At 43.9% G+C, this 24,581-nt stretch overlaps 2 protein-coding genes across 2 annotated transcripts; both read left to right on the top strand.

Annotated features, from left to right (window-relative positions):
• Window positions 1–8,922: 8,922 nt before the first annotated feature.
• Window positions 8,923–19,555, top strand: LOC133815302 (uncharacterized). Its single transcript, XM_062248158.1, has 8 exons — window positions 8,923–8,935; window positions 9,476–9,616; window positions 10,035–10,378; window positions 10,566–10,727; window positions 11,239–11,431; window positions 17,237–17,269; window positions 17,373–17,737; window positions 19,412–19,555. Exons 1-8 carry the CDS (start codon window positions 8,923–8,925, stop codon window positions 19,553–19,555), a joined length of 1,395 nt encoding a protein of 464 aa, XP_062104142.1.
• Window positions 19,556–23,054: 3,499 nt separating this feature from the next.
• On the top strand, window positions 23,055–24,137 carry LOC133816605 (uncharacterized; the record flags this gene model as incomplete). The annotated part of the gene is made up of 1 exon (XM_062249005.1): window positions 23,055–24,137. A coding segment is annotated over one exon (1,083 nt), but the record flags the coding sequence as incomplete, so codon positions are not given.
• Between the last annotated feature and the right edge of the window lie 444 nt (window positions 24,138–24,581).

Genomic DNA, 24,581 nt, shown 5'->3' with positions numbered 1-24,581 from the left:
CCTGATCCACAATCGAAGCGTGCCGAATATGAGGCCAAGGAGAGGGTGGATGCGGACCTCCGGGCGAATGCGTTGTAGGCCCGTGTCCTGGCCTTGTACTTTTGTTACTATTTGGCTTGTAATTAAACTTAAAACCTTGCTACTTTCTTTGGTTTTTTAAGAAAGCTTCCTTCCATTGTTCAGTAGAGATTTCGATTTGTTGCCGCGACTAACTGATTGCAGGGGTTTAGTCCTGGTTCCAACGGCCGGGACGAGACCCAACTAAATTTTCCAAGTCTCTAGCCTTGGCACTCGGTCCAGGGATCCCGGGGCTTGGCACAACTGGGCGTTTCGTCCTTTTCAGTTTTAGGCCCCGGCCTTACCCCGGGGCAAACCGGATATCTTTATCTCCAGGTGGGACCGGCCTTGGGCTCGGCCCTCTTTTTTAATAGCCCCGGACGTCGTTTCGTCCAGGGCGGGACGAGCCTTGGGCTTGGTCCCTTTCTTAATATCCCCGGACGTCGTTTCGTCCGGGGCGAGACGAGCCCTGGGCTTGGTTCCTTTTTTAATATACCCCCGGACATCGTTTGTCCGGGCGGGACCAGCCTTGGGCTTGGTCCTTTTTTAATATCCCCGGGCGTCGTTTCGTCCAGGGCGGGACTAGCCTTGGGCTTGGTCCCTTTTATTATATACACCCGGACATCGTTCGTCCGGGAGGGACCGGCCTTGGGCTCGGTCCTTTTTTAATATATACCCCCGGACATCGTTCGTCCGGGCAGGACCGGCCTTGGGCTCGGTCCTTTTTTAATATCCCCGGACGTCGTTTCGTCCGGGACGGGACGAGCCTTGGGCTTGGTCCCTTTTTTAATATCCCCGGACGTCGTTTCGTCCGGGGCGGGACGAGCCTTGGGCTTGGTCCCTTTTTTAATATCCCGGACGTCGTTTCGTCTGGGGCGAGACGAGCCTTGGGCTTGGTCCCTTTTTTAATATCCCCGGACGTCGTTTCGTCCGGGGCGGGATGAGCCTTGGGCTTGGTCCCATTTTTAATATCCTCGGACGTCGTTTCGTCCGGGGCGGGACGAGCCTTGGGCTTGGTCCCTTTTTCAATATCCCCAGACGTCGTTTGTCCGAGTGGGCCGGCCTTGGGCCGGCCTTGGGCTCGGTCCTTTTTTAATATATACCCCCGGACATCGTTCGTCCGGGCGGGACCGGCCTTGGTGCTTGGTCCCTTTTTTAATATACCCCCGAACATTGTTTGTCCGGGCGGGACCGGCCTTGGGCTCGGTCCTTTTTTAATATCCCCGGGCGTCGTTTCGTCCGGGGCGGGACTAGCCTTGGGCTTGGTCCCTTTTTTTTAATATACCCCCGGACATCGTTCGTCCGGGGTAGGACCGGCCTTGGGCTCGGTCCTCTTTTTCGCATGTGCCTGGGATGACACCCCCCGCAAGTGAGCGGAGACGGGTCTGGGGTCACTTGAGAAAGAAATTCGAAAGGAATTCGCCCTAAGGCGTACATTTTCTTAGTGACAATAGCCCTTTACGACGTTTTACACACGTCATTTTCATTGTTCAAAAGGGAATTAGCCCTGAGGCGTACATTGCTTACAACGTAAACACTAAATTGGGACGAGTTCTAGGACTACTGTTAGTATTTACGGAGATGCTCCGCGTTCCAGGCTCGCGGAACCTCAGAACCATCGAGCCGCTTCAAGCGGTACATTCCGGGGCAGACCTCGTAGTGGATCTCATATGGCCCTTCCTAATTAGGGCCCAGAACCCCTACTCCCGGGTCCTGAGTGGCAGGGAAGACCCTCCGCAGGACTAGATCGCTGGTTTCAAACTTACGGCTTTTGACTCTGGAGTTGAAATGCCGCGCGATCTTGCCCTGGTACATCTTCAACTGCACTTGCGATTCTTCCCGGATCTCCTCGATAAGATCCAGCGATTCCTGGAGTAAGGCATGGTTCTGGGTGGGATCATATGTGTCGCGTTGATGGGACGGGACGGTTACTTCAATTGGGATGATGGCTTTGCATCCGTAAACCATTGAGTAGGGGGTGCGCCCGGTTGATGTCCTTTCGGTTGTCCGGTAGGCCCACAATACGCGGGGGAGTTCCTTGGGCCATTTGCTTTTACAGGCCTGGAGCTTTTTCTTCAGCGTCCCTTTCAGGATTTTGTTCACGGCTTCGGCCTGCCCGTTCGCCTGTGGTCTGGTGACTGCCGAGAAACTCTTCACTATGCTGTGCCTTTCGCAAAATTCCGTGAAGTGGAAGCTGTCAAACTGCTTCCCATTGTCGGACACGATTTTGTAGGGGAGGCCATACCGACACACTATACTGTTGACGACGAAATCTAAGGCCTTCTTGGACGTGATCGCGTTCATGGGCTCCGCCTCAACCCATTTCGTGAAATAGTCTACAGCCACAATGGCATACTTTACCCCTCCCTTCCCGGTCGGGAGAGATCCCACAAGATCGATCCCCCACACTGCGAAGGGCCAGGGACTATTCATCAAGGTTATCTCTGTCGGGGGGGCTCGAGGGATCTTCGCGTACCTCTGGCACTGCTCGCACTTGCGGACGTAGTCGATGCAGTGTTTCTTCATGGTGAGCCAGAAGTATCCTTGGCGCAGAATCTTCTTGGACAAACTGGGCCCGGTCGTGTGATCTCCGCAAAAGCCTTCGTGGACCTCATGCATGATGGCGCCCGGCTCAGTCCCGGACGCGTACCTGAGAAAAGGCATAGACAGTCCCCGACGATAGAGTTTTCCGTCCATCACGGCATACCGGTGGGCCTGGTACATGAGCTTCCTGGCCGCAGCTCGATCGTTCGGAACTTCGCCGGTGGATAGGTACCGGATTAGCGACCCCATGCAGGAAGTGGAGTGGTCGACGGTATGGACGGTGGGAGCCCCGATGCTCGGGACGGGGAGATGGTTGACGAGAACCAGTCCGGCTTGTTCAGCCTCTGCGTCGGTTGCCAACTTCGCTAATGTATCCGCGAAAATATTCTTCTCCCAGAGGATCTGGTGGATGGAATGCGCCGCGAACGTCTGGAGCATCTCCCTCATTTGAGTCACGTACGCCGCCATTCTTTCTTTCTTGGTCTGATACTCCCCCAAGATTTGCCTGACTTCTAGCTGAGAATCGCTGTAAAGTTCGAGGTTCGCTGCCCCTACCTCCCGGGCCAGACGTAGGCCGGCCAGGACGGCTTCATGCTCCGCCTCGTTGTTCGATGCTTTGAACTGGAAATGGATGGCATTTTGTAGCTGGTGCCCCTGCGGTGATACCAAGATGATCCCGGCGCTGGCCCCATTCTCGTTCGAGGCTCCGCCCACGAATATTTTCTAAACGGGCGCCTCGGGGGCTGCGGGGATACTCTCTTCTAGGGGGATCCCGGAACATTCGACGATGAAATCGGCTAGGGCCTGTCCCTTGATGGACACCCAGGGCACGTAACATATATCAAATTGGCTCAGCTCCATTGCCCACTTCAGGAGTCTCCCCGACGACTCGGGTTTCTGCAATACCTGCCGCAAGGGATGGTTGGTTAAGACCTTTATGGCATGAGCCTGGAAGTAAGGTCGAAGCTTCCGGGAAGCCATCAGTAGGCAGAAGGTCAACTTTTCGATCAACGGGTATCGAGACTCGGCGTCTAGTAACCGCTTGCTCACGTAGTATACTGGGAGTTGTGTCCTTTCATCTTCTCGTACCAACGCGACGCTGATGGCGTGCTCGGTCACGACCAGGTACAGATACAAAGGCTCCCCTTCGACCGGCTTCGCCAGGATGGGGGCTTTGGCCAGGTGTTCTTTCAGCTTCTGGAAGGCCTCTTCGCATTCGAGTGACCACTCGAAACGCTGGCTTCCTCGAAGGACGTTGAAGAAAGGGACGCACTTGTCCGTGGCCTTAGAAACGAAACGGCTCAGGGCGGCCACTCGCCTCGTCAGGCTTTGGACGTCCTTGTGCTTCCGGGGAGAGGCCGTGTCGATCAGCGCCTTGATCTTCTCTGGGTTGGCTTCGATTCCTCGGAAGCTCACTATGAAGCCCAGGAACTTCCCGGAAGCTACGCCGAAGGTGCATTTCTTAGGGTTCAGCTTCATCCCGTACTTCCGGATAACTGCGAAACCCTCCGCCAAATCGTCCGAATGGTCCCGCAACGTCTTGGACTTGACCAACATATCGTCGATGTATACTTCCATGTTTCGCTCTAGCTGGGCCCGAAACATTCGATTGACGAGCCTCTAGTAAGTTGCTCCGGCATTTTTGAGTCTGAAAGGCATGACTATATAGCAATAGATGCCCTTGTCGGTTTGGAAACTGGTGTGCTCTTGATCCTCCACGTGCATGGAGATCTGGTTGTAGCCTGAGTAGGCATCCATGAAACTCAAGATCTCGTAACCGGACGTAGCATCCATCATTTAGTCTATTCGGGGGAGCGGGAAACAGTCCTTCGGGCACGCTTTGTTGAGGTCCGTGAAGTCGATGCAAGTCCTCCAGGTCCCGTTAGGTTTCGGTACCAAGACCGGGTTGGCCAGCCATACGGGGTATATGGCTTCGCGGATGAAGTTGATGGAGGATAGCTTCTCTATCTCCAGCTTGAGGGCCTCGGCCCTTTCCGTCCCCAAAGGTCTGCGCTTCTGGCGGACCGGGGTCACGTTTGGGTCAATACTTAACGCGTGGCAGATGATATTGCGGTCGATCCCGGTCATATCGGAGTGGGACCATGCCAGAAGATCCTGCTTTTCCTGGACTCGGGCGATAATGGTGGCCCGAATGTCCGCCGGCAGGCTCTTTCCCACCTGGATGACCCTGGCCGGGTCGGTTTCGCTGATGCATACCTCTTCTATTTCGTCCATTGGCTCCAGGACGCGCTCGTCTCCTATTCGCGGGTCCAAATCGTCCTCTTCCTAGACTACTTACTCAACTGGGCGGAGGGTCGGCTCGACGGGCTCCTCCCGGACCATATATACGGGACGGGCAGAGACATGGTAACACTTTCTAGCGCTTTTTTGATCTCCCCGAACAGTCCCTATTCCTCCGTTGCTGCACGGGAACTTCATGCATATATGGCGGATGGAGGTGATAGCCCCGAACTCGACTAGTGCGGGCCGGCCAAAGATGACGTTGTACACGGTCGGGCAATCCACCACAACAAAGGTACAGAATTTGAACGAGTGCTGCAATTCATCTCCCAGCGTCACCCGCAGCTGGACCTTTCCCATGGGGAGAAGCGCATCTCCGTTGAACCCGTAGATTTGGGTTGGGTAGGACGCCAGATCCGCCTCCGTCAGGCCAATGGCGACAAAGGCGGGTTTTAACAACAAGTTGACGGAGCTACCGTCATCCACCAGCACGCGGGATACCAACTTGTTGGCAATTTGAGCATCTATAACTAGCGGGTCGTGGTGCAGAAAATGGACTTTGCGGGCATCATCCTCCGTGAACGTGATGAGGAGGTTCATCAGTTTAGGGCGCTGAGCCGGGGCCTGACAAGGGCGTAAACTTCTTAGTCGTGGTCCAGCTCGCTCAGATAGCGCTTTTGGTCATTCTTCGAAGGTCCTCCTAGGTGGGGTCCGCCTGATATGGTCGACACATGCCCGTCCACTGGAGGGGGCGCTGCCCCGGAAGGATAGGGCATTCCAGGGCCGGGAGCCTGCGCGGCTATGGTCCCCTGAGGGGCTTGCGCCAGAGGTCCCTGTGCATACCCTCCCTGGGGCGGGTATGCACGAGTCGTCACCGGCGCCGTGGATTGTTCGGGGCTTGCTGACAAGCCCGGGACACTCACGGGCATTCTCACCCACTGATGGAGGTGCCCCAGCTTGATGAGGTTTTCAATCTCGTCTTTGAGCTGTCGACACTCGTCGGTGGTGTGGCCCACGTCTTTGTGATAGGCACACCGTTTGCTGGTGTCTCTAGGATTCCTTCCCCCCTTAAACATGGGGCTAGGTTTCCGGTAGTGGACCGCTCTTTCTGTCGCCAGGTAGATGTTTTCCCGGGTGTCCACCAAGCTGGTGTATTCCGAATATTGGGGCTCGTAGCCCCTCTTCCCTTTTTTGGCCAGCTCCAGCCGGTTCTGGCCTTTGCCGGATCGCTTCCCCTGGGAGGGATTCACGCTTGCCTCAGTTACTCTCGTCTATGATTGCTGGGCTACGACGGGGGCCATACTGTGCCCTGCCGGCGCGACACCATAACCATAGAAGTGCGTTGATTGGGCCAGGGCGTACCCCGAAGCGGCAGGGCCGTATACCGTAGGTGTGTAACTGATGCCGGGTGTGACGGCCGTCCCCGGGACTATGGGGGGCGTGGCGTAGGACTACGCGGGGAACTGTCCCGCACCTTCCGGAATCATCTGAGGGATGGGGTGAGGAGTCGGGGGCCACCCGAAGGCCTGGATCTGAGCCTCCTCCCAGTTGATGAATCCTTGGGCCCTCCTGATGAATTCTTCCAAATTGGCGGCTTTACTGCGATGCATGTCGTCCCAGAGTGGGGACCCGGCCCGGATCCCAGACTGCAGTGCCACCAGGCGCTGTCCGTCATCGACCTTTGTCTTGGAGGCTTCTTTAGTGAAACGCTGGATGTAGGCTCTCAATGTCTCCGCGGGTAGTTGCTTAATATTGGCGAGGGCGCTGATTTGCATGTCCATCCTCATGGCGGCCACGAACTGCTTCCGGAATGCCGACTGTAGCTCGGACCAAGTTTGGATGGACCCCGGTTTAAGCCTTTTCCACCACTCTTCGGCGGGACCGCCCAACGTGATGGAGAAGCAGACGCACTTGCCGTCGTCGCTGACGTGAGCCACAGTCATGAGTCGATTGTACCGAGACAGATGATCCCTGGGATCTGTACTTCCAGTATAGGCGGTGAGGCTTGGCATCTTGAACCCCTTGGGCAATACGGCGTCCAGGATGTGCCTCGCGCACGGCTCTTTATCCTCTTCGTCAGAGTCGGTGTCCGCGCCTTCCTGCTTGCGGACCAAGTGATCAGTGACCTTTTTTAATGCGGCCATTTGCTCCATGAGCTGCTTGGTCGTGTTATCCTCCAGGGGGATTCTCTCGTTCCTCCTATCGTTGATGTCGTTGCTGAGGTCGCCGTCTCGAGGGAGGATTTTTTCCTTGCGGGCCCACTCCTTCCGGGCATTCAGTCCGTCACGTAAATCTACCCGGGAAGTATCGTCCCCTGAACTGAGAGCGTTACGATCCTCGCGGCAAGATCGTTCCCGACGGTTCTTGTTGACCGAGGCACTTGGGTGCAAAGACCTCTCCCGCCCGCTTGGCCCTGGGGGTGCCGGGGCTGCCCGTTCTGTGGCCGTGCTCCTTGCGGATCGATTGGATGTCCTGGGACGGGGCGCACCTTCTCTTTCCTAGGTGACGGCCGTGAACGTGCCCCGGCTTTCGCGACGGGGGTGGTCTTCTCCCGGGTCTTCCGTCGCTCCTTGTCCGGGACTCTCGGAGCTGCGTCGGGAAAAGGCTCTGGGGGACGGATCGGACTAGCACCCCTGGGGCCCCCGGCTTGCTCTTGGGGAGCGGGTTGTTGCGTTTCTGGAAGCGGGCCGGCTGTGGGGTTGGCTGCTGGGCCCTGCGTAGCCATCAGCGCTTGTAGGGCTCGCAGAGACTCTTGCACCCGGCGGTGTGCCTCCGCCTGTTCAGCCATCTTGGCTTCCTGATCCAGGATCTGCTGCCTTAGTCTAATCACCTCCGAGTCTTGCTGATCGTCGCGAGGGATCCCGGGGTCCGCAGCTTCATCGTGATACTCCCCCTCGTTCTCCTCCTCGTAGTACTCTTCTTCATTTTCTACTTCGTACTCTGCCCCACCCTCGTAGTCTTGCGACTCATCTTGGTGAGACGTCTGAGGAGGCACGTCCTCAGGCAGGTCCTGAGGAATGTGCTGAGAAGGCAGCGGGTCTCCGTTACCTTGCTCTGGGTTGGTAGGGTCGAATGTGGTGTGTCGCGTGTTCACCATCGTAGTAAAGGCCCGACGTTGGCGCTAGCTTCCTTCAGCTCTCAATGAAAGCACCAAACTGTTAACCGAGATTTTCGGCAACTATATTAATGAACAATATTTACTTAAAATAATAATGAAAGTAGAAGATCGACACGAGGTTTTTACGTGGTTGGGGCGTTAACTAGCCTTAGTCCACGAGTCTATATATTAGAGCTATAAGAAGCTTTTACAATGGAGTTTTCTAACTATATCTCAACAGAGTTTCTGCCTTTTTCCCTTCTTTTTTTCTTTTTTGTGTACGTTTTTCTACAGCTTATATTTATAAGCTGAGGGGAACACCGGGTCTGGGCCGGATCCAACCCGGGCCCATCAAAGAAATGGGTACAAGGGGGCCTTTCTAGTGGAGGCCCAATACAAAAAGGTATACAATACACGAAATTCAAACCAGCTAAGGCCCAATTGGTTGACCTGAGACACAAGCCTCGCCCGAAAAAACGGCGCTTTGGCTCTGACCACTTCGAGTCACGAGGCTAATTCAGGAGACAAGACCGGTCAGGGTACTTGGCTGCGCAGTCCTGACACACCAGTGGGCAATCCCGAGGCGACCTTTTCTACAGGCGAAAAGTGGGGGACAACGCCCACGCGAAATGAGGCGGTTTCAGGATCCTGGACGCCTGGCCCTTCAACTGGGGAGGAGGTGATCCAGGTCTGTTTACCTTTGGCCCGCTCCATTTACCTCAGGCCCGGACCATACCAGGCTCCGGGATAGGGACACGTAGGCCGCGACAATCCAGGCGCTCTGGACATCGCCGGGACCGTTCTTGCTGAAGATGAACTCGAAGGGACGTCCCGGACCCCTCCAAACGGGCCCAGTCTAGAGTCTCTGGTCCGTACCAGTCCCCTTGGGCGATATTCAAACCAAGGGACCTTGGGCCAGGCCCATATGCCGAGCCGGTCCTCTGACCGTGGGCCAGGGCGAAGGCCCAAAGCCCTTCCAGGAAATGGGGATAACAGGTATACTTGGTGGATTTTGAACTTTTGGGTAAGTATGTATTTTATATTAAATGAATTGTCTATAGACAAAAATCCCTATGTATTTATGGTAACTATGTCTATAATAAGTATGTTCAATATATAATTGATTACTGTGCAGATTTTTTTATTTTAATTGATTTAAATTGATTGTTTTGAAATATCTTTGTGCCCAAGAAAGATCAATTCCGAAATGAACCTAGTTTGGAGTTAAGCCCAGGTTCATCCTTTTCTAATGATTCAAAATGATCTTCTATTACATCCGGATTTCTCTACAGTAAAGGTAATTGAGAGTTATTTTTAGAAACTCTCTTAGTTGATCTGATTGAGATCAAGAATGAGATTGGCTTAGCTTAGGGTTTCCTAAACTCTATAAATATTAGACCTAAGCAGCAGCTAATCTCATCTCTTCACCATTCTAACGTTTCATATTTTGAAGAATTCTTTTTTATGTAAAGAGTAGTCTTTGTTCAACTATCTCTTTGTTTGTTTGTTTTGTTTGTGTTGTTTATTCTTAAACAGGTCATAAAGCTTATGAACGTGACATACAATCTTGGAGAGAATATTTCTACAAGTCTCACTTCGAGAGGAAGCGAGCACTCATCAAGATCATAAGGGATTTCGTGTTCTTGATGTTTATCAAAATTAGATTATTAAAGTGGAGTACTTCAAGGTTGCGACAAGGATTTAGAGGGAGTCTGAACTTGTATAAGTCGATTGCTTATTGTATTCTTGAGACTTTACTAATTGATTTTATCTCTGGGCGTGGCCCCGCGGACTAGATTTTTTCGAACCACGTGTGTCCCGATACTTATTGTGTCACGTTAGTTTTAGTTTGTTTACTTTCTGTTCGTTTATTCTGATTCATCAACAATCTGTCTTGATACATCATAATATTGGTCTGATCAAACAATTGTATAACTATTACGCATTATTTAAAGTGTTTGATAAATTCAGTTGGTAATCTTAAAAATATGGAATTTCAATTGCTTTCAGATCGGTTCACTAAACTCTTAGTGAGATCTTATGTTTCCCTTTCTGTTTGTTTGTGTTTTCATTTGCAACATGTCATTTTTTGCAGAAGGAAGTTCTAAAACTCGTCCACAGTTTCTTAATGATTCTAATTATCCTTACTGGAAGGTTAGAATGAAAGCCTTCATCAAATCTCAAGATGAAAAGGAGTGGAGATCTATCTTGATAGGTTGGTCAACACCAACTGAGGTTGAAGCAAAAACTAGGGAAACAATTGTAAAATCTGAGTTAAATTGGTCAACTGGTGACAATTTATTGTCCAGTTACAATAACAAGGTCTTACATGCCTTGTTCAATGGTGTGTGTGAAGGGTGTATTAAACTTATACCCTCTTGTTATTCGGCCAAAGAAGCCTGGAAAATTCTTCAAACTCAATTTGAAAGAACTGCTGATGTAAATCGTTCTAGGTCCATTATGTTACAAAAAAAATTTGAGGATTTTAGAATGCTGAAACGGAAATCGTCATTAAATTTTATGAAAGATTGTCTGATGTTGCTGATGAATATTTTTCTTTAGGTGAGAAATTAGATGAATTTGTGTTAGTTTGAAAGATTGTTCGTGTTTTATCTGATAGGTTTAGCCCAAGCTAATAGCTATTGAGGAGACTAAAGATCTGATTTCCATGAGAGTGGAAGAACTGATGGGTTCATTACAGACATTTGAACTGAATCAACAGATCAGACAAAAAGAAAAACCAAACAAAGTAAAAGAAATATCTATTGCTTTGAAAAGTTCAGAAAATGTTAGTTCAGATTATGAAGATGATAATGAGTAGGCCCCACTGACAAGAAATTTTAAAAAATATATGAAAAAATTGGGCAATAAAAAGAATCTTTCTAAATTCTCGATAGGTAACACATCTTCTAAAACTTTTTTCCTAACAATAAAATGTGAGTTCAATGTAGGGAGTGTGATGGTTCGGTCACATTCAGTCAGAATGTGCAAATAACTTAAAAATGAATAAAAAAGGTATGAATACTACTTGGAGTTGTAATGATTCTGAAATAGTGATGAAGATCTTGAAAATGTTGCTTTGACATCTGTGTTTTCTAGTCTTCCTTATTTCTTGCAGGAAACTAGAAAATTTCTTTGCCTAAAAAAATTGTTTTGTAAATAAAATTATTGATGATACGATAAGTACTGATGATGTTGTTGACACTTATTTTGATGAATTAGAAGTCAATGAAGATTCACTGGAAGAATCTTACAAAAAAATGTATGATGGATGGGTAAAATTTTGTGTTGTAAATTAGTCAAATGCAAAGACTATCAAATCTCTTTCCCACAGAAATGATGAACTTGAATCAAATGCTAGAGTTTTTGAAATTGAGATTTTTGCTAAAAATGCTGAAAATAACCATTTGAAAAAAGAGTTCGATCTTATAAAGAAAAATGTAAAGATGCTTAATCCAGAATCTACTATTTTTGAGGAGGTCCAGAGTGCAGGTAAATGAAACAATGTTGGCTTGGGATCTAAAAGGTCTCAATCAAAAGGAAAAATTGTGTTTGTTCAAGCCTGTTCATTACCTATTTCGTCTTCTATTATAACATTGCAGATTTTTAATCCATCAACATCTCAAAATGTCTCATCAACAAAGAGGCAGATAGGTACATCCTATGGAAGGACTAAGAAATTCATTCCCACTCGTTATTTTTGTGGAGTCAAGGGTCACATTCGACCAAAGTGCCTTACGATGATGAATTTTTTCAAATCAAATTATTTTCATCATGTGAATTTCAAAAAGGTGCAAAAGAAAACTTTTGTGCCTAAACAAATGTGGGTCAAAAAGGATGTGAATAATTGTCTTGCTGCTTTACATGTCATAGAACTCATACATTTAATTCTTGGTACTTTGATAGTGGATCTTGTAGACATATGACTGATCATGAGAACATAATCATCAATTTAAAATCTGTGCAATGTGGTGCAGTAAATTTTGGTGATGTGGCAGGTAAAATTCTTGGAAAGGGAACCCAAAATATGGAAGGACTACCTAAACTAAAAAATGTTCTGCTGGTTGATGGATTGAAAGCTAATTTAATTGTGTTCTAAGAGGTTTCATGTAACGTCCCAAAATTACCTAATAAGGCTTAGGGCCTTGATTAGGGGGTCAGGATGGAAATATATGGAATCATATGTTTATTTGATATATTTGATTGTGATTATGTGAGTTGTATGATAATATAACTAGTTATGCATCTTTAGGAGTATTAAATATGCATGTGGATCCGTTTCTTATTAGAATGGCAACTTTCGTAATTTGGCTCGATATATGCATAATTGTATATGTGTGCACATATGTGATATATGTGAGGGACCACATGATTATGCGGGTTTATTTGGGTTACTCGGCACGAGACAATCCTAGGGAGCAAGTTAGCAGGAAAGTCCCAACGGGACCCAATACCCTACTCGGGGCGAGTCAAGGGGTATTTTAGGTATTTAGCATTAAATCGAGATATCGGGTAATGGGAATGAATAATTGAGGATATATTTGGAGTTAGTGAGATTAGGAAAGAATACTAGGAATTTTGACCATTTTTCCCTCGGGGACGTTTTTGGTACCCCGAGCCTCGGAATTAGCTTAAGTCGTTTAAGCCTCAAGGAAACAAAACACAAAACACTCAAACACCCCACACACTCAAAACAACTCTCTCTTTCTCTCTCCCTCTCTCTGTTTTTCTCTCAACTCTTTCAAGGAAATTCTTTGAGAATTAAGGGGAAATTGTTGGCTGAAGCTTGAGAGATCGAAGGCTTAAGATTGGGATTGGATTAGCTTCAGCTAGGAAGACTTTAATCATAGTTGAGGTAAGCTTTGGACCTTGATTTCCATTGATTTTTCTATTTAGTTTGGTTGTTCTTAGGGTGTTCTTGAGCCTTAAAGCTCAAGAGTTTAATTGGGAGTTTTGATGAGTTTTACATCTAAGTTCTAGTTGGGTTTTGTTGCTGGGAAGATATTAAAACTGTTACATGGATTGAATTATTTTTTTAGGGTGAAATTGGGATAGTTTTGGTTGGATTTGGCTGATGAAGAATGGAGAAAATTTGGGTTCGCAGGGCCAAGTCGCAGCCCTGCTCTTGAGGGGCCGCGACCCAACCGTACCCAGGGCCTTGGGAGGTTTCTATATGAGAGGTGTGCTGCAACCGTCAAGGGGCAGGTTGCAGCCCATGTCCATTATCAGGGGAGGAGGGCCTTTAACTTGAGGGGTGCGCCGCGACCCTCAAGGGCAGGTCGCGACTCACCTAGACTGTTTTGACCATGGTGAGTTTTTAGTGATGAGAATCTTTTCCTTAGGGCTCGGGATTGATTCTACTACCCAGTTTAGTAGAGTTCGAGGTCCCGAAGGCTAGGACTCGATCCAAAAGCCTTTATTTTCTCGTTATTGATGGAATTCTATATTATGGTTGTGACTAAGTTATCGTTAAGGGCTCGGAACCGGGATCGTGCTCGAGGGTCGTTCTTATTTTACGCTATACTCGGACTTGAGGTAAGAAAACTGCACCCAATACGTGTTATATGTGATCAAGGCTTGGCCTGACTATTTATAATAGTTATGATTAGAGCTTGGGCCCCTGAGAATGTTTATATTTAAGTTATCATTTTCACTTATTGGTTAAATGTACTTGAATATTCTTACTTGCTTAAGTGTTGCAAGACTGTTTGCATGGTTTGCGTGGCTAGAGCATGGTCCCATTAAATAAGCATGATTATTACTATGATTACGGTTACCTGATGATGTTATGTGATTAACATGTATGCATGTTTATCTTGTTGGGGTATGCCTATCCATATCTGCTTCTGTATTGATATTCGAATACCTGGTTCAGGGCTTGACTTATTAGTCAAGGACGGCAATAGCGCGCTGGTCGAAAGGCTTAGGCCTAAATCAACAATGTACCATTACGTTGGCCAACCCTATGGTTGTTGTAAAACTAGAGGTGTTTGGCTAGTTACTCAGAGCTGAGGGCGAGGGCCTCAGGTAACTCTATGGTCACATAGCTTGGGCATAGGGCCCCGGGGTTGACTCTATGGTCAATTGTTTAGAGCAGCGGCCCCAAATTGGTCCAATGACCATTTATTTGTAATTGAATGACTGTATGCGTAGGTTATTACTGCTGGACAAGCTAGATAAGTATCTGGGAATTTGTATTTTATGTTTATGCACATGTTTAAGTTTTCTTGCTGAGCCTTGGCTCACGGGTGTTTTGTGGTGCAGGTAAGGGTAAATGAAAGCTTGACCAGCCATGATTTGGAGAGCTTGGGTGGCGGCTTGTACATATGCTGTAATCACCCAACTAATTCTAAGACTTTGGACTATTAAAACTACTATACATAGACACTATTTTTTAGAAAACATACATAAGAAACATTCACAACTTTATTAAAAACTCTAAGGTAAATGTTGAAATACACAAATATGGGGTATGGGATCCCATTGTTTGAAATTAAAACATAACTTTAAACTTAAATGAATTTTTTACAAAACCAAGTGCGGAAAATACATGAAAACATGATAAAAATACTGAAAATAACGTCGTCCTCAAATCATTCACGAAGCCCATCGAATCCCTTCATCCTTATTACACAAACCAAGCTGCCAGGAACCCTTCCGCCGCCATAACTATTTCCTGCATACATAAAAAAAATGAAGGAGTGAGCCTAATGCCCATCAAGGAAAAACTACTAATAACATAAGTCATATACATAAACTATAAACATATGCCATATAATACTACAATGGCCACCATACATCTTGAGGCTTGTTAACTAAGCAAGTCATATGCCCATTAGATTTATGGGGCTTGCTAGCCAAGTAAGTCATATGCCCATAAATTATTGGGGCTTGCTAGCTAGACAAGACATATGCACAAGGACTATATACTATACATAATGTAAACATAACATAACATAAGCGTATAGTATAAACATATAGAATTCTATCCTATTTTTCTTTACCAAAACCGGGATATGAGAACAAGGACAGGATTTTGAACACTCCTAAAACCAACAATAAGAATGTGAGTATTTCTAAAGAAAGAGATGAATATGAACTAAACCACCAAGAAGAAGCTTACCGAAAAGAAACCTTAAGTTCAAAGACCTTAAATACCTAACCAAGAATGGAAAACAACGAGTTAGGATTTGAGTAAAGAAAACTAAAGAAACATACAAAAATGAACTAGGAATAGGAATACCTTTGAATGTACTAGAACCGAACTACACCTCGATATAGAAAAACACACTATTTGTCTTACTTCCCAAGTGTTTATAAAGCTTAAGATGATAAAGCTTATACCTCCACCCAAGTGTTTATCACTCTATAGTAACCCTAGCAGCTTGAAGGCTCTGAACACAGCTTGAAGAATGAAAGAAATGGCTAGGTACTAAGTCCTATTTATAGAGTTCAAGGAGTTAACTACCTCCTTTTATCTTGAATAAAAATAATGAGTATTAATTTAAGAATATTTGAATATTCGTTCAACAGAGGCTTAAGACTCGGTCAAAACGTTCAGAGGCTGGTCAAGAGGTTAAGGAATGAATTGAGCTCGGTTTCAAAAATGTTTGAAAATATAGCCCTAGGGCCGATATATATCCCATCATAGGCGATATATCGCCTGGGCTTATGACCCGAGTGCTCGTCGTTTCGTTTGTGTGAAGCTCACGTGTTTTTCGTATTCCCCGTGTGGCGATACATCGGCTCCTAGGCTGCGATATATCAACATTCGTGAATATATTAAACACGTAATTGCACATTTTCAGCATAATTGAATTGATTAATCAGGTTTGACTGATTAAACGAGATTCCAGCAAGTTCTGGAAGGGTTTAGGGCTTCTAGAAACCTCTATTTTTGAATTGAATGCTTAAATCCTCAATTAAACAAGGTTGTGACAAATGTCATGCTCTTAATGGTCTTGGAAGATTCTAGAGCTTTCTTGAACTTTCTTTCTATTTAAACTATTGTTAAATCCTTAAATAAACCTGCACACAACAAGTCTCATGATCTTATTAATTCTATCTAAATCTTATAGTATAATAAATGACATCTTTATAATTAGTTATATTAATCAAACCTTATGTTATAATTAATATTCTTAAACTATAGGTTAAACTTATAAAATCTATAAGTGTTGCTACGAGTGTTCAACCAAGTCCCGCGTTGAAACAAAATCCACAGTAATAAACATACTATAACTACTACTAACTAGTACTACTACTACTACTATTATCTAACTAGCTAAGTAAACATTCTAGGACTCTACATATGTGGCTGCTCGTCCACCACGGCCAAGGATATCTCAGAGGAACTAGGGTTGTAGCCCTGATTTTGCCGCTTAGGTCGGCCGGTTGTAATTTTGATGTATATACACCTTTTTAAAAGTTTGGTTGTAATATTCTGGGATCCCATGTATGTATAAACTTTTTAAATAAAATTCAACAGTTCCTTTGACTAAATTTTTAACCCTAACCCTTGACATTAACCTTAGTTACATGTTTATAACCAAATGACTTGATTAGCGAGTCTAACACATTTTAAAATACACAGTGTAACAACCCTGGATTAGGAGAACGTTACATTTTAGATCAGCTGATAATTGTTATACTCTCTCTCAAAATATGTCACGTCACTCGGCCATAAGCAATTATACTGATTTGTGGCATAAAAACTTGGTCACGTTAATTTAAAAAACATGAAGAAAAAAAATCAAATGCATGTATTGTTCATGGTTTACCCAAACTGGGTAAAGAATCTACCGGTAAGTGTGAACCTTGCCAACTTGGCAAGCAATTAAAGATCACTCACAAATGTATCACAAATGTGAATACCACCAAGGTCATAGAATTTCTTGACATGAATCCAACGAGTCCAATTCAAGTTGAAAGCTTAAATGGAAAAGGATACATTTTTGTGTGTGTAGATGATTTTTCTTGTTTTACTTGGGTTGATTTTTAAAAGAAAAATTTGACACTTTTGAAGCTTTCAAAACTCTTTGTTTAAAGAATTTGTAGTGATCATGGTAAAGAATTTGAGAATGTTGTGTATGATGAATTCTATAAATCTTGTGGAATATCTGATAAATTTTTCAGCTCCCAAAACTCCTGAGAAAATTTGAGTTGTTGAGAGAAAGAATCGCACTCTTCAGGAAATTGCAAGAGTAATATTGAATAGCAAGAAAATGTCCAAAAGATTGTGGGCGGTAGCTATTAATATTGCTTTCTACACAATAAATAGAGTGTTTTTGCATCCAGGTATTGCCAAAACTCCTTATGAGATCTGGAAAGGTAAGCGCCCAAATGTAAGTTATTTTCACATTTGTGGGTGGGTGTGTTACATTTTTTAGAGATCGAGAAAATGTTTGAAAACATGATGCTAAAAGTGATGTAGGTGTATTTCTTGGTTATTACATAAACAGTATGGCATATCGTGTGTACAACATGAGAACCCAGACTATTATTGAGTCTGCTAATGTTGTTGTTGATGATGGCAAAGATTTTTCAGAATTTTTAACTGAAGACGAGATAGATAAATTTATTGAAGAATCTCCTGATCAATCAAACGTCCAGAATGATGTATCAGAAATTCCATCTGATGCCACTAAAACTAAAACTGAATCATCATCTTCCACATTTGAACAGACAGAGACGCAAATGCCTAAAAAAACTATCACTGATCCAATTCATAGAGAACCTTCAGCCATGGTTAAAAAGAATTATCCAGATATTCTCATTCTAGGAGATTTAGAAGAAAATGTAGTCACAAGGAAAATATATTTAAATCTCTTCCAATATGTGTGTTTTACCTCTTCACTTGAACCAAAAAATGTGAAAGAAGCTTTAACTAATGAGTCTTAGATTAAAGCTTTGCAAGAAGAGGATGACAGGAAAAACACTAGTGGAGGATGTTTCTATATGGGGAACAACTTGGTGTCGTGGGACAACAAAAAGCAAATTCCATTTCATTATCTACTATTGAGGTCGAGTACATTGCTGCTGGCAATTGTTATACTCAACTATTGTTGATGAAATAAATGATTATTGACTATGGGTTTGAATTTGATACTTTAATTGTTTTTTGTGACAACACTAGTGCTATAAATATTTCTAAAAATCCAGTTCAACACTCACGCACAAAGCATATTGATATTATGCACCATTTCATTAGAGAGCTTGTTGAGAATAAAACATTGATCTTGGAATATTTGAGACTGATAAGAAAATTGTTGATATTTTCACAAATTCCCTAGATTCAGTTCAGTTTGATTCCCTCAAGAAATCATTGGGGGTTTGTAGTATTTAATTTTTTGTTTTATTCTTGACCATCTTTCCCTCGCTGCTTATCAAATATTTGTATTCCTGTTTAAACAATTTTCAAATGTTTTTCAAAAAATTTGCAAGTACTTTCTTTTAGATTAATTATTTTGTATATATGTAATGCTTAGTTTGTTGGTTTCAAAATAAAAATTTCTTCATAATATATTTTTGGGAAAAACGCTTACTAAGAGTGCAATGAGCAAAATTGTCAAAAAAAAATTAGTTTCAGGTCCTTTGTGAGAATATAGCTACTTACATCAGTGTGTGTGACAGCTAACTTTGAGTAAGTTAAGTCTGTGTAATTAGACATATGTAGAGGATACGCTACCAATGAAAAGGGGTACCATTGGTGTAGTGTGACAACGTCTCCATTGAGTACTGGAGAAAAACGTCAAAATTATCAACAAGGGCAATGACCCTAGTTCTTCACCTCACACACTAAAACCTAATATGAATGTAGAAAAAATGAAAAATATAAGTCTCATCCTTCATGTTAATGTTTTTCCTTAAAATATTTCGTGCTCTTTGAAATATTTATTTTTATCCTAACACTCTCAAGCGTATCACATAAATTAAATAATTTCTCTAACTTTATAGTACTCAGCTAATTTTTGAAAGAATGTTTGTTATTGTATTTTAGGTTTCGAAATTTTTTTCAGCAACAAAAGGAAATTTTGGTCATTATCTATATATAAAAAAAAGAAACAAAAAAATGGGAATATCAAGAAAAAAGAGGAAGAAAATTGAAATGTAATGGAGTGTGACATCTTGCTTTATTTGGAAATTTTTTATTCCAATTGATAGTGTGTTATTTTTGTCAATATTATCTCTAAAGTTAAGGTTTGTTTGAATATTAATTATTTTGTGTGAGAAAAAGGAAAGTTGAAAAAAAATATTTGTTGCATTTTTTATCTGTTTCAATTAAGACAAAAGTTTTCTTTTTTATCTCCTAGTCAAGAATCGGGTAACTACCCATTTTGTCCCTATAACCCCACGTTGGTCCTCACATTGCCACAACCACTCTCTCATTTACTCACTATATCATTTTTTTCTGGTTATTTTCTCCTTGGTTCTTCTTTATTGTTTTTCTTTCTTGTGCTTCCTAGTGTGTAGGAATCAATGACTCGAACCAAGACCGTCGATACTCCTCATCCCTCTTTCGGTGCTTCTAGTTCCTCTGCTCCATTTGGTGTTAGTCTTGAGACATCAGAACTTCATGTTGTCAAATTTGGCTTCCGTTACATGTCCAAAGAATAAGTTTCTTTGAGGGTGTTTGACACCTTAACTAAAAGACTGTTTTTTGTTTTTAAAAGCTAAAAACTGTTTTTTTAAAACAAGTTGAGGTGTTTGGCGTTGTTTTCAAAAAACAATTTTTAAAAACAAAGTTATAAAAAACAGAAAATTTTGAGAACATCAAAAAGTTGTTTTCTGTTGTTCTCAAATTTTTTTTGTCTATATTTTTTTATCACATCACTTTTTTAATTATTATTATTTAACATCATTTATTGTCACATCATTTTCTCTGTCATTAGTTTCTCTCTCTTCACTTTCTCTCACATCACTTTCTCTCTCCCCATTTCCTCTCTCATCACTTTCTCTCTACTCACTTCTCTCTCTCCACTTTCTTTCTCATCACATTCTCTCTCATTTTTTCTTTGATCAATTTCTCTCTTCTCAATTTATATTTCTTCAAATTTTATCTCCTTACTTTCTCACTTCTTATTTTTCATCATTTTTTTTTCAAATTATTTTATCTCATTATTTATTACAAACTTTTTTAAAAAAATTCTCTTTGTAAATATATTTGTTAATTTTTTATTTAAAATTTTTAAAAAAATAAAACTAAAAAATTGTTTTAAGAAAACATTAACCAAACACCTCTTGTTTTTTTTAAATTACAAAAACAGTTTTCTGCTCTCAATTCTAAGAATACAACTTTGAAAACAAAAAACTGAAAACAATGTCAAACAGGTCCTTTGTCTTTTATTTTTTATTTTCGTTACTTTGGCACCTTGATAGACAAAAAGGGAGAGTAGTTTGGTATTTTTTTAATTTTGTGTACAACTCTAGACCTTATTTTCAGGGGGCGTTGTGTGGTTGTGTCTTGTGCCTATAACCCCATGTTGGTCCTCACAGTCCCACGACTACTCTCTCATTTCCTCACTCTATAACCCCATGTTGGTCCTCACATTTCCACGACCACTCTCTCATTTACTCACTCTATCATTTTTTTTTGGTTACTTTCTCCTTGGTTCTTCTCTGTTGTTTTTCTTTCTTGTGCTTACTAGTGTGCAGGAATCAATGGCTCGAACCAAGAATGTCAGTACTCCCCATCCCTCTGTCGGTGCTTCTAGTTCCACTGCTCCATCTGGTGTTAGTCCTGAGACATCATAACTTCATGTTGTCAAATTTGGCTTTCGTTGCATATTCAAAGAACAAGTTTCTTTGTCTTTTATTTTTTATTTTCATTACTTTGGCACCTTGGTAGACAAAAAGGGAGAGTAGTTTGGTATTTTTTTTTTAATTTTGTGTACAACTCTAGACCTTATTTTCAGGGGGCGTTGTGTTGCTGTGTCTTGTTAAAATTTTTCCAAAAGGTTGACAATTCGTGTTATATTTGTTAGTTCTAGTTTGTAAGGGGAGTTTTTAGGAACTGAAATTTAATTTTTTTTCTAACAAATTGTTTGCTACTGTAGTGTGACAGTCAAAATCCCGTGATCCGTAAGGGGAAAGACCGGGTAAGCTGTGCAATCCCACACCGCCTGGGGAAGGTCAAGTGTAATGATTCTAAGACTGTGTAGGTATGGGACTACACAATTGAAGAGGGCTTAAATGGATTGATAGGTACTACCTATATCAGGAAGGTGCATCTTCTTTTCAGTAGCCCATCACTTAAGAACTCCATGGTTAAGCGTGCTTGGCCTGGAGTAATCTAGGGATGGGTGACCTCCTGGGAAGTTTTCCCAGGAAGTGTGCGAGTGAGGACAAAGCACGCTGAAAAGACTTGTCTTGGTTTGTAGGGCCAGTCGTTATTCCAGAAAGCAGCCATAGTGATGTGGGGCGTCACATAATGGTATTAGAGCCTTGACCCAGCCAGAAGTGTGGCTGACGGGGACGTCGGGCCCGTAAGGGGGGGTGATTGTGACAGTCAAAATCCTGTGATCCGTAAGGGGAAAGACCGGGTAAGCTGTGCAATCCCACACCGCCTGGGGAAGGTCAAGTGTAATGATTCTAAGACTGTGTAGGTATGAGACTACACAGTTGAAGAGGGCTTAAATGGATTGATAGGTACTACCTATATCAGGAAGGTGCATCTTCTTTTCGGTAGCCCATCACTTGAGAACTCCATGGTTAAGCGTGCTTGGCCTGGAGTAATCTAGAGATGGGTGACCTCCTGGGAAGTTTTCCCAGGAAGTGTGCGAGTGAGGACAAAGCACGCTGAAAAGACTTGTCTTGGTTTGTAGGGCCAATCGTCATTCCAGAAAGCAGCCATAGTGATGTGGGGCGTCACATGTAGCGTCTCAGCAGTAGGAGCAGCAATAGCAGTAGCAGCAGCAGCAGTAGTAGTAGTAGAAGTAGTAGCAGCAGCAACAACAATAGCAGTAGTAGACACAGTAGTAGTAGTAACAGCAGCAACAGTAACAGTAATAGTAGCAGTAGCAGTAGACACAATAGTAGCAGCAGTAGTAGTAGTAGTAGTAGCAGCAGCAGTAGTAGTAGTAGTAGCATTAGTAGTAGCGGTAGACACATCAGTAGCAGTAGCAATAGTAGCAGCAGAAGCAGTAGTAGTAGCAGCAGAAGCAGTAGCAGTAGACACAGTAGTAGTAGCAGCAGCAGCAATAGCAGTAGACACAGTAGCAGCAGCAGCATCAGTAGTAGCAGTAGCAGTAGTAGCAGTAGCAGCAGTAGAAGTAGCAATATCAGCAGCAATATAAGCAGTAGCAGTAGTAGAACCACCAGTAGCAGGAGGAGTAGCAGTAGCAGCAGCAGCAGCAGTAGTAGCAGCAGCAGCAGGAGGAGTAGCAACAGCAGCAGGAGTAGAAGCAGTAGCAGTAGACACAGTAGTAGCAGCACTAGCAGTAGACACAAAGGCAGTAGCAGTAGTAGCAGTAGCAGTAGTAGCACTAGCAGCGGCAGCATCAGCAGAAGTAGCAGCAGCAGCAGTACTAGCAGTAGCAGCAGTAGCACTAGTAGTAGTAGTAGTAGTAGTAGCAATAGAAGCAGTAGTGGCAGCAGCAACACCAATAGTAGTAGCAGTAGCAGTAGACACAGTAGTAGTAGCAGCAGCAGCAGTCGTAGTAGCAGTAGCAGTAGCAGTAGGCACAGTAGTAGTAGCAGCAACAACAGAAGTAGTAGTAGTAGCAGCAGCAGTAGTAGTAGTAGCAGTAGCAATAGACAAAGTAGTAGCAGCAGTATCAGTAGCAGTAGCAGCAACAGTAGCAGTAGCGGTAGCAGTAGTAGTAGCAGTAGCATTTGACATAGTAGTAGCAGTAGTAGCAGTAGCAGTAGACACAGTAGTAGCAGCAGCTATAGTAGTAGCAATAGAAGTAGACACAGTAATAGTAGTAGTAGTAGTAGTAGTAGTAGTAGTAGTAGTAGACACAGTAGTAACAGCAGTAGCAGTAGTAGTAGTTGTAGCAGTAGCAGTAGACATAGTAGTAGCAGCAGTAGTAGTAGTAGGAGTAGCAGTAACAGTAGTAGCAGTAGCAGGAGCAGCAGTAGCAGTAGGAGTAGTAGTAACAGTAAGAGGAGTAGTAGCAGCAGTAGCAGTAGCAGTAGTAGCAGCAGTAGCAGTAGTAGCAGCAGTAGCAGCAGTAGCAGTAGTAGCAGCAGTAGCAGCTGCAGCAGCAGAAGCAGCAACAGTAGTAGCAACAGCAGAAGTAGCACGAGCAGTAGCACGAGCAGTAATAGCAGTAGTAGCAGCAGTAGCAGTAGTAGTAGCAGCAGCAGCAGTAGTTGTAGCAGTAGTTGTAGTAGTAGCAATAGACATAGTAGTAGCAACAGTAGTAGTAGCAGTAGTAGTAGTAGCAGTAGCAGTAGCAACAGCAGCAGCAGTAGTAGTAGCATTAGTAGTAGCAGTAGCAGTAGACACAGTAGTTGTAGCAGTCGCAGTCGTAGTAGCAGCAGCAGTAGTAGACACTGTAGTAGTAGTAGCAGCAGCAGTAGCAGTAGTAGTAGTAGTAGTAGTAGCAGCAGCAGCAGTAGCAGTAGTAGTAGTAGCAGCAGCAGCATCAGTAGCAGTAGTAACAGTAGTAATAGCAGCAGTAGCATGAGTAGTAGCAATAGCAGTAGCAGCAGTAGTAGCAGTAGTAGTAGCAGTAGCAGGAGCAGTAGAAGTAGCAGCAGCAGTAGCAGCAGCAGCAGCAGCAGCAGCAGCAGCAACAGCAGTAGTAGTAGTAGTAGCAGTAGACACAGTAGCAGCAGCAGCAGCAGTAGTAGCAATAGCAGTAGACACAGTAGTAGCAGCAGTAGTAGCAGTAGTAGCAGCAGGAGTAGGAGCGGCGGCAGCAGCGGCAACAGCGGCAGCGACGGCAACAGCAGCGACAGTAGTAGCAGCAACGGCAGTAGTAGTAGTAGTAGCAGCAGCAGTAGTAGTAGTAGTAGCAGCAGCAGTAGCTGTAGTAGCAGTAGTAGTAGCAGTAGCAGCAGCAGTAGCTGTAGTAGCAGTAGTAGTAGCAGTAGCAGCAGCAGTAGCAGTAGCATCAGTAGTAGCAATAGCAGTAGTAGCAGTCGCAGTAGTAGTAGTAGCAGCAGTAGCAGGAGTAGCGGTAGACACAGTAGTAGCAGAAACGATAGTAGTAGCAGTAGCAGCAGCAGCAGCAATAGTTGTAGTAGCAGCAGCAGTAGCAGTAGTAGTAGAAGTAGGAGTAGGAGCAGCAACAATAGCAACAGCGTCAGCAGTAGGAACAACAACAGCAGTAGCAATAGCAGTAGTAGGAGCAGCAGCAGCAGCAGCAGTAGGAGTAGTAGCGGTAGTAGTAGTAGTAGTAGTAGCTTAGTATTTTATGTTTTCGTGGTTATTGGTTCAAGTCGGGATTTAGTTGGAAACTCATAGAGCTAGTTATGTATTTCATAAGTTTAGCCTATAGTTTGGAAATATTAATTTTATCACAAGGTTTGATTAATGAAGATAGTCCTAAGAACGTTATTTATTATAACCTAAGATTTAGATAGAATAATTAATAATGTGACATTTGTCACATATATGTTTATTAAAGATCTAAGGTTTTTGATGAATAAAAATAATCATGGATAAGTCTAGGAAGTCTAGAATCTTTCCTCA

This window comes from Humulus lupulus, chromosome 2 (assembly GCF_963169125.1).
Source record: "Humulus lupulus chromosome 2, drHumLupu1.1, whole genome shotgun sequence".
Lineage (NCBI taxonomy): Eukaryota > Viridiplantae > Streptophyta > Magnoliopsida > Rosales > Cannabaceae > Humulus > Humulus lupulus.
This window is presented reverse-complemented; position numbering and strand designations above follow the sequence as displayed.